We start from the raw sequence: 10868 nt of genomic DNA on the forward strand, positions 1-10868 counted from the left end.
AGTGCGAAGCAGCCCCATAGCACAGGGAGATCAGCTCAGTGCTTTGTGACCACCTAGAGGGGTGGGATAGGGAGGGTGGGAGGGAGACGCAAGAGGGAAGGGATATGGGGATATATGTATACGTATAGCTGATTCACTTTGTTATACAGCAGAAACTAACACAACAATGTACAGCAATTATACTCCAATAAGGATGTCAGAAAAAAAAAAGTTAAAAATCACTGCACTTGAATCTAGGGATGAGAGAACTGGACATAGACACTGAAGACCTAGCCTGAACTTTTGCAATTACTTACTAGAGGATTTTAGGCTAATTATTAAATTTCTTTAAGGTTCAATCTCCCCATTAGCTATGATGAACAGCACATTGTTATGGAGCCATGGAGAGGGGGTAGTTATTTCTAATGATAATAATCACTATTATCATTATTACCACTATTATTATTATTATTAGCATTTGGTTTTTAAATAGGTAAGATGATTTTGAAAGTCATATATAAACCATAACACATAAAATGCAAAATACCTTAAAAGATACAGTAATAATAAAATTGCTATAATATTATTGTTATCATTACCCAACCTGTCTCTTCCCATTTTGTATTTCTGCCTTCAAATGCTTTCTGAAAGCAACACGCCCACTTTTCACCACTACCCACAACTCTTCTGTTTCCTTTCCCAACCCGGATCATGCTGACTTTCAAAACGTTAGATCTTTCACTCCTGACATCTCCCCCCACAGCATCTCTGATATACCTTTGGAAATACATGCTGAGGAATGTGTAGGCTGTTTATCCCATGTGGTTTTACTGAGTAAATGTATAAACCAACTGGTGTGGGTCACAAGGGTTGATCATGGCTAATTGTGGGGTTGCTTTTTCCTTCTTCTATCACAGGGACAAGGGAAATGGCGACCTCAGTCGATGGGACTGAGACTGTGGGTGAAGCTGCTGGGACCACACCCTATGACTATGAGGGGACACTGCCATGTGAAAAAAGCAACATCAAGGAGCTGGGGGCCCAGCTCCTGCCCCCACTGTATTCCCTGGTGTTCACGGTTGGTCTGCTGGGCAATGTAGTGGTGGTGGTGATCCTCACAAAATACCATAAGCTCCGCATTATGACCAACATCTACCTGCTCAATTTGGCCATTTCGGACTTGCTCTTCTTATTCACTCTGCCGTTCTGGATTCACTATGTTGGGTGGAATGAGTGGGTTTTTGGCCACCATATGTGTAAGTTGCTCTCTGGGCTCTATTACATGGGCTTGTACAGTGAGATCTTCTTCATCATACTCCTGACCATAGACCGGTATCTGGCCATCGTTCACGCCGTGTTTGCCCTTCGAGCCCGGACAGTCACTGTTGGTATCATCACCAGCATATTCACCTGGGTCCTGGCAGGGTTAGCAGCCCTCCCTGAATTTATCTTCCATGAGTCCCAAGAGGAGTTTGAACACACTTTCTGCAGTCCTCTTTACCCAAAGAATGGAGAAAATGCCTGGAAGTGTTTCTATGCTCTGAGGATGAGTATCTTGGGTCTCGCTCTGCCTCTGCTCGTTATGGCCATCTGCTACTCAGGAATCGTTAAAACTCTGCTGAGATGCCCCAGTAAAAAAAAATACAAGGCCATCCGGCTCATTTTTGTCATCATGGTGGTCTTCTTTATTTTCTGGACACCCTACAATCTGGTTGTCCTTCTCTCAACTTTTCAAATGCACCTGGAGACTGACTGTGAGCAGAGCAGACAGCTGGACCTCGCCATGCTGGTGACGGAGGTGATCGCCTACACCCACTGCTGTGTCAACCCCGTGATCTACGCCTTCGTTGGTGAGAAGTTCCAGAAGCACCTCCGCCACTTCTTCCACAGGCATGTGGCCATCTACCTGGGCAAATTCACCCCATTTCTTCCTAGTGAAAAACTGGAAAGAGCCAGTTCTGTCTCCCCATCAACAGGGGAGCAGGAACTCTCTGCTGTATTTTAGGTCAGATGCAGAACATTGCCTAAAGAAGATGGATGGGGCAGATGAAGCAAACACATCCACCTCTGCACCAGTCCTCTGAACTTCCAGCGCAACAATGAAGTTCTTAAAGACATTAAAATATATACCCAATGGTAGCAGTGTATCTATGCACCCCAAAGTCATTACCAAAGGTCAGCAGCTGGGCAGTGGCTTATTGTCAAACCTGAGAAGTAGAGCTTTGCTTGATTCTTTCAAGAGTTAAATATATTTTAATGCACCTGAATGTTACACAGTTACTATATGCAGCTACACACAGGTAAAGCTTTTTAGATCTTAAACCTTAACTTCAGCCAGTTATTGATATAAATGAAACATACTTCACAAAATACAATAAATCAATTACATTACTTCTTAATGTGCCTAGCTCTTTCCTTGCTTGATGAAAAGACTTGTAAAAAATTTATGCATATATACTCTCAAGCACCATAATGGCATGTCACACCTGTTTTGAATATTCTTAATAATGAACAGATCTCCTATTCACACTGAATGACATTTCCCATGAGCTACTCGATAGAAGAGCAATTTGGTATTTTCAGTATAGAGAATAAAAGCCCTGCTCATAGAAACTTCTCAGAGTCCTGAAATGTGCAGACACTGTCCTCTTTTACACCAGTCTCACTGTTCATCCAGTAACTGTGTGTTAGGTGATACAGACAGGATGCACAAACACTGCCTTAGGTTAAGTGAAGGATGCAAAACTGTGTAAGACAAACACAATCCTTGCCCCCATGAAAGTTTCCCTGTAGTAGAGGATGTTTAAGACAGAAAAAAATAACTTTAGTGCAAAGAGGAACACACTCGATGCTACGCCTGGGCCAGGAAGAAAGAGACCATTTCCAGCTGGAATCTGAGGGAGGAAGACTTCATGGAGGAAGTGGCTTTTGAGTAGGTCTCTGAAGGAGGGGCAGGATTTAGAAAGGGAGAGGGTTGGGGGGAAGGCAACCTAAGCCAATGTACGCCCAATACAAAGGTGAGTGGGGAAGGCACAAACATGTGTGGATGGCAGGGTGAGGTGGGAAGGCTGGGATGGGGGGTGATTTTCAGGCAGAGCATCTTGGGCTTTATTGGGAAGGCAAGGGGAACAAAGCAGTTAAAATGGTGTGTCAGGAAGATAAATCCGGTATCACACAGAGGAAGGAGTAGAGCAGGGGTCCCCAACCCCCGGGCCGTGGCCCGGTACCAGTCCACGGCCTGTTAGGAACCAGGCTGCACAGCAGGAGGTGAGCAGCTCCGCATTGCTCACATTACTGCCTGAACCACCCCTCCCCCTCCCCCCGCCACTGGTCCACAGAAAAATTGTCTTCCACGAAACCAGTCCCTTGTGCCAAAAAGGTTGGGGACCACTGGAGTAGAGGCCCCGGAACCAGGCAGGGAGGTAAGTTAGGAGACAAATGCAAGTGTGGAGGCAAGGAAAGATCAATGGCTGATCAAGAGAGGTGCCAAGAGCATGCCAAGAAGAATCTGGCCAAGAGACAGTGTGAAGGAAGAGTTAAAGCACCAGGAGCAGTATATGGTTGATTGAAAAAAACAAAGGGCAAAACAGAATGTATGTTTAAAAAAAAAAAAAAGGAGACACTTTTTTCATTGTGCTTAGATGCACTGACCATCCTCTTTAAGGATACAAAAGAAAGAAGTAACAGAGGTCATCTTTAGGGAGGGGCGTGCGTAGAAAACAGAAGGAGGGATCTTTCTCTGAATACCCTTCTGCGTCTTTTAGATTTTGAAACAGGGGAACACATTTTTCAAAAAATAAACAACACTTTAGAATTATATAAAAAAATAAAAGGCTAGACTACTATTCAGATGTGGTATCCATTCTAGCCATAAAGAGATTAGAAGCCCTCTGCCATGAATTAACTCTGTGACCTGGTTAGATTATCTCTAAGCCCCCTTACAGTCCAAGTAAACTCTGATCTTGCTAAAGTTTTAGGAGCTGGATGCTCAAAGTCTACAAAATACATTGTAAAAAAAAGGAGGTTGGGGCATGATAGACAATTCTACAGCATCACCTCCTACTGGCCATGAGACCAAGTGCATTTTCCATCGTTCACTAAGGTATACTCAAGTTTCATGTGTCATTCATTCATCTGGTCACTTATTCATTCATTCAGTAAACATCTGCTAAGCACCTGCCATGTTCTCAGCTAAGTCCCTCAGGAAGCTCACTGTCAGACTGAATTGGACACTGTTCTGTCCTACACTGCTCAAGATCAAAATCATGTCTTAAAAAGAAAACTGCCAGCACCTAAATTCAACCCAAATGAGAGAGACTTCCACTGTGAAGACTAGAAAACATTCCATTTCCAGAACATTTCACATCCTAATCAAATGCTTGGAGAAGGGATGTACATGCTCTTGGCCTTCCATGCCATCCAGCCTTGACCGCTAGTGAGTGGCCTTAATTTTTCTTACCTTCACCCCTGTCTGAAAGGTCTTACCTCAATCCAACCCTACATGGGCAGCACAGGATGTGAACTTTGGAACGCTAAACCACGCAACATGAATCTCAATTTGGCTAGGAAACTTTGAAGTTACTTTTTCTCTTTTTTGTGGTTCAACCAAAATGTAAATAAAGCAATCATTTAAAAACTACACATCACTGGTTCTCTCTTGCATTGTGAAGTACTGTTTGCCCTTAGGTAATCACAAGTGCAGGATATAGGTGCTAGTTCATACTCCCCTGATCCCTAAAAGCTTTTAGGAGCTCTGTGACCGAAACAAAACTGCACATAACCAAATCACAGATTCAGTGTGCTCCTCTGTGCTCCCCAGCCCCATGCTGTCCGATGGAGCCATCTACAACGACAGAAAAGTTCTACATCTATGTTGTCCAATATAATCACCACTGATCATATGCAGCTATTGAGCACCTGAAATGTGGCTAGTGAGATTGAGGAACTGAATTTTTCACTCCAATTCAATTTTAATTGAAATAGCCAACATGTGGCTAGTGGCTAGTGGCTAGTGGCTACTGCATGTGGTTAGTGGTACAGCACTAGTCCCTTCAAACTTGCCTCTTCATATCAACTCTGCCTATGCATCAAGCTTCCTGTAGTCAGCAATCACGTCTTGAACACTTTGCAACGGGCTGAGGAAAATGCCAGTGATGTAAAGATGAATAAGATTCATTTCTAGAAAACTCACCATTCAGTGGAAAAGATCCATCTGACTCAAATGACTATAATGAAATGTGACAGGTGCCCAAAGGCCCCTCAGCAGAAAGTAGAATGGAGTCATTGAAGAAAGTTACACAGAGAAAGTGATATTCTGCTTAGGTTGGGTTCCCCCAAAAGCAGTTTCTGAGCAAGAAGTGGAGAGCAAAGAGTTTATTCGAAAGGAAACTCCAGGAGGGAGTTGGGAAGTACAACGGAAGAGGAAGATGCCAACAAAGGGTACATTACGAAGTACCTTCCACTGAGGGGTGACTGGAGCTCAAAACCACTAGAAAACTCTGGGAAACAGTGTAACTCACACTCCTCAGTTATCCCATTCGAGGGGGAAGACAGTTGGGGTATTAACACTCCACTCCTGTTGGTCATTGGCTGATTGACGCTTAATTCCTCAGGATTTCCAGCCTGCCTGGCTCTCAAGAGGCCTTCCAGCTTTGAGGAAAGCTCCCCAGCAACAAGATGCAGATACTGGATGTTGGACACCAGCTAGGCACACTCAGTTAAGGCTTGAGGGATAAAGCATTTGCTACATGTTTGAACAACTTTTTCATGAACCAAAGGGAGGAAGTGAGAGCAGTGTCTGCACTAGAGAGAGCCTGCTGTTGTGAAGACTAGGGTGACCCTGACAGTGGCAGGTGACCTTGAACACACCTCAGTGTTGACTTCCCTGCTGCTCCTCTTAGCATCATAATCTGCTGGTTTAAAAAATATGATCCGTTTCCAGCTTGAGTTTCTGAGGTTTTCAGAATTCCAAGGGTAAAATTCTAAAGTCTTCACATCTTCTGGACAAAGCAGGTTTATGTCCTCCACAGGCTATGGGCTTTCAATCACTGAGATTTTCTTCCCTTTCTGCCCAGATAAATCCCCAGTATAGTTAAGGTCACCATTTCTCTTTCTCTATTCACGGATCTAATCCAAGGGTCAGTGAACTGTCACCCATGGGCCAAATGCAGCCCACTGCCTGCTCTGTAAATAGAGTTTCACTGGAGCACAGCCATGCTTGTTTGTTTACGAATTGTCTGGCTGCTTTTGTGTTACAACAGAGTTGAGTAACTGTAACAGAGACCGTACAGCCCACAAATCCACAAGTATTTACTTTCTTATCTTTACAGAAGTTTCCTGATCCCTGATAATCCATGCCCTACAGGATGTGAGGCTCTGATATGCATAGCCATGATGAGGGAGACCAGATTTGGCGGGGGCAGGGGGAAACTAAGGATGTGAGGTCTGTGGACAAGCTGCTTAAATCCCCAGGTTAGTTCTAGCTTGACCCTGGATGCAGTTCTAAACAACCAAAATAGGGTTAGCTTGCGTAGTAGTCAAATGCTGCTCACTAATGCAAAATGCTAACAGTCTGTACCAACATAGCACATTGGAAGTTTTAACTGGGGCAGCCGGACCCCACAGATGCTGTATTCCAAACTAGGCTATACACAGAATTGACACAGGAATTGTTAAAACACATTTCACAACTCTTGAGACCCCTCACCTATACTGGGGACAAAGAGATTGGACTGTGAAAAGTAGGGAGATACTTGAATAGGATCTCTTTGTCGAGGGCTGCTGGTGCCACCTCAACACCAGGGATGGGAGGAAGGAAGTCATGGTGGGTGCTGTCTCTCACCTCAAGCCTGATAAGAGCGATGCCAATGGGACCACCCAAGAGCTTGATACAAGTCATTGAGGTTAAAGAAGATCTGACTCTCACCCAGGAAATCAGGAGAACAGAGACAGGCCAGCCAGCTGCTTTGGGGGTGGAGTAGACAAAAACTGCCACTACTTTGGGATGGATCTATGCTTTCAGAGTTGATTTTGGCAAAGAATGTGGGATTCTTTTCCATGGACCAGATGAGAAAGAGCTGAATGGAGGATTTCTAACCTTGCCCAAGAAGACTGCCTGGATGGAGCTTGTCTGTAGGATGAAAAAATGTGTGCAGTGGACTGCCGAAACAGCAGGGTATCCCTGTTATGCTGAATATGAATATTCCCAGGGATGTCTCCAATTACTCTATAAAAGCAGTCCTTGAGAGAAAGAATCAACTTTTACACCTGCTGGTCCCAGGGGTGGAGCTGGAGGTGAAGTCATCATTTTATGACAGGGCCAGTCAAGCAAAAACTTTCCTTCCTTTCCCAGTGCCTACCAGTCAGGGGACTAGAAACCATGCTTAGCAAGTAGGGGAAGGAGTAGAAATGCCAGGGAAGAAGAGAGGCAAGTAGGACAGCACCCCTCACTCCTCTCTCCTGAACGTGGTTCATCCCTCAGCCAGCTGGGAGGTGGTGGGAAGATTTAAATGTCAAATCAAGTTGAGTTTTGATATTCTTATGGGGATCAACCCTTCAATTTCTGAATTGAAACTCTCTGCTTTTAGTGAGTTCAAATGATCATGGGACTTTTTTGTACCTAAGCGTGATGATAAAAGTCATAGGACTGCCCAACATTTCACTGGGGCTGGAAGAACTTCAGCCTTTAATTCATTTTGAAGAGATGTGAGACACAAAAGTAGATTCTTTCTGTTCATACCTCATAAGCCCTGTTGGTTCAATGTACTGGTGGCAAATTCAAAACCCCCAAATTTCAGCTCTTGAGGTCCACAGACGGCTTACGTGAATTTGCAGGACTGTCCTGCAGGACTTAAATGGATGTTAGAGCCCCAGATCCTGGCTGAGAAATAAGGCAGAGGGGGAAAAAGCAATGATATTTAATATATAGAGAGATATAAATATACATATGGATATTAACATGGGCTTGAATAGAGAAATACTTATTAATGCCTGTAAAATTCTATATACCTAGATTTTGCCTATCTTCAAAGTTAACCTTCCCTGGCTAAGCAAGAGCTAGTCCACTGGCCACTGCCCAATGCCATAAGAAGAGTGGTTGCCTCTTGCAATCTAGACTTTCTAAACTGAGGAAAGCCTCTTGGTTTTCAGACAAGATTCTTCCTGGCTTAGTTTGGGTCCTGGGAAATTGACCCCAAGCCTAAGACTGTCCCTTGCTAACACCTGCTTCAGTTACAGGTGTAGTGGGAAATGTGAACATAAGGGGGCCTTCGCATGCTAGAGCTGCAGCTAGCCCTGTGTAATCATTCAAGAAAATAGTGAAGCAGAAAATATGCCCATATACTAGTTGGGAGGTGAGGTTTTGATGATATCACAGCAAGAAATCAGGAATGCCTATATCTGATCTTATCCAACTGGGTTGCAAAACTCTAGGGGATGCCATTTATATCCCTAGGAATTGTGCAATACAGTGGCCACAGGAGGGAGGAACAGAGGATAGGAAACACGGTTTCACTTTGTTAGTACAAGGGCTAATTCTTAGTCCCCTGGTGTAGGGCTTTGGTACAGTTGGTTATAGTTCAAAGCCTATGAAATTACCCTATCTCCTCTTAAACAAAAATTCAAATCTAATTCCAGAGGGCCACACACAAGCAATGGGTAGGCTGAAAACGTGCCACCAGAAGAGAGATGCAGGATGGCAGAACCTGACTCCATGGGGCCCACCCTGATTCCACACACTGCTGCTTGGAGGGTGGAAACAGACTAGACTTGCTAGTGCATATGTGGGACTTTTTAACACACAAAAGCCCCAACTGCTAATAAGTGTGGCCCAATCCATTTTCTGAAATCTGGAAATCAGAAGAGCCACTCCTCTGACCCAGGACAAGTGAGAATGGATAGATGGACAGATGTTCTGCTCATCCTACTGTTGTTCAATCAGGATGCTGTTCATTAGTCGAACCCCAACTGGTCACACTTATTGAACATCTATAATTGTCCTAGTCTTTATGCAGGGAGGTAAAGGGGATGGTAAAAGAAAAACATGGTTGCTGGCCTCAAGAAGGTGAGAATTTATCAAATTAGGGAGTGTGTGGGATATTCTGCTGCCCCACCCAGATCCACTCTCCGCCCTGCTCTGCCCTGCTCTGTGCCTGAAAAGCTGCCCTGTATGGACCACACCAGTTTTCTCCCTTGTTCTCTGGACTAGGTCCATGCGGAACACTTGCAGGAGACTGGAAGAAGGGAGGAGAGTGAGGTGAGAGTATTTATTCCCCCAGCCCCCTCCCTGCAGCAGCACAGGGGGCTGGTGAAACAGCAGGTCCCATCTCTGAGTTCTGGACCTCGCCAGATCCTCCCACCCCTTGCTCCTTTCAACCTAGGGCTGGTAATAAACTCTGTTACTCATCTCAGGGGACTGCATTCTCCCTCCACCCTGCTATCACCTTTGTATATGGTCCCTTGATTAAACTCTCCTCAGACTGCCCAATTTGAGTGTGTCATTTCCTGCTGGGACCCTGAGTGACACAAGGAGACAATATATGGCACAGGAAAACAAGTTGGCAACAAAAGAAAAAATATGGAAACTGTCAACTAAGTGTTCAGGGAAGGCCTCCTGAAAGAGGAGGGGTGAGGATGGGTCCTAAGGACAGGAAACTACACCTCTGAGGAAAGCTGTAGGAAGGGGTTATACAAAGGCAGAGTTGAAAATGAACAGAGGATGTTCAGGGAATAGAGACTAACAGTCGATGTGGATGGGAGAAATCGGCAGGTGAAGAAGCAAGGGCACTTTGATGCCTGAATTAAGAACGTGCCAAGGGTTTGGATGTACCGTATTGGCAACGGGAAGTAACACTGCTATAGATACAAACCAGGGCGGGGTGGGGGTGGTGGTTGCTTGGTTCATAATGATTCCTACAGTGACCATCACCACACTCCTCTTGACTTGTTTGATCCAAGAGTGATAGATTCTAGCCTGACCTAACCTAGGCCAACTGGAATTTGAAAACTCAAATGAAGACACAAAGAGATGGATGGTGGCATTGATTGATCCTGTGGCTGTGGCCTAGACAGGGGCTCCATGACCTCCTCCTGAGGTCCTTCTCACATTCTGTGAGCTGTCCAAACCACGTGCATACAGTCATTCTTGGCTGAAGTTGGGGTCGTTTATAAATCAAGATAAACTGATGTGGCAATGAGTGCTAGAAAGCAGGCTGCAGGCATCAGACTTCCAGGGAAATGAGACTCACATCCATATCCCAGAATGGGAAAATAGCAGCCCATGGGATAGAGCAATCAAACAATTAGTCAGGCTATCACCTTGCACTATGTGCCCACTGAGGACAGAGCCTGGCCAGGGGTGAGGGCAGGTGGCAGGAAGGTGCTGCAATTTACCAACCTAAAAGGATGAGGGATGCCAGAACCAGAGGGTAGGATGGCTGCCTCCAAAGGCACTGAGCAACTTAAAGCAAGGAAAAAAACAAACAAACACTCAAATACTGAAGTTTTCATCTTCAAGTTAGAGTGAAACAGAGCCTTTCTGTGACCATGTCAGGAGGAAAAAAAAAAAAAACTCTTATTACTTGAAGTTGCCAGGTTATGACTGTTGGAAACCAATTCAGAGCCCGAATTGGCAGGTGTCTTAATTATAATATGAGTTGAATTCACACATTTGCCAAAAAGCATGTATGAATGTTAAGGCATTAATTGAGACAGACCAAGAACCAGCGGGAATGGGACTATCCGGATGGACGCAGAGGACCTGGGAAACCCTGATCCTCATTGCTCTCTGGCACACTCTCATCTATACCTTTCTTTCCGAAGAAAACCATTTTTCCTTAGTATGACAAAGTTAACAGTTCACCCCATGTCCCACTCTTCAAGGCTGCTCACCT

General features: G+C 44.8%; 1 protein-coding gene across 1 annotated transcript; it reads left to right on the forward strand.

Annotated features, from left to right (window-relative positions):
- Window positions 1-907: 907 nt before the first annotated feature.
- Window positions 908-1984, forward strand: CCR3 (C-C motif chemokine receptor 3). Its single transcript, XM_059937613.1, has one exon. It carries the CDS (start codon window positions 908-910, stop codon window positions 1982-1984), a length of 1077 nt encoding a protein of 358 aa, XP_059793596.1.
- The last annotated feature ends 8884 nt before the right edge of the window (window positions 1985-10868 follow it).

The sequence above is a fragment of the Balaenoptera ricei genome, chromosome 11 (genome assembly GCF_028023285.1).
Source record: "Balaenoptera ricei isolate mBalRic1 chromosome 11, mBalRic1.hap2, whole genome shotgun sequence".
NCBI classification, from domain to species: domain Eukaryota; kingdom Metazoa; phylum Chordata; class Mammalia; order Artiodactyla; family Balaenopteridae; genus Balaenoptera; species Balaenoptera ricei.

Excerpts from the sequence above, each read along its gene's own strand:
- CCR3 (XM_059937613.1), top strand. The coding sequence starts at position 908 with ATGGCGACCTCAGTCGATGGGACTGAGACTGTGGGTGAAGCTGCTGGG.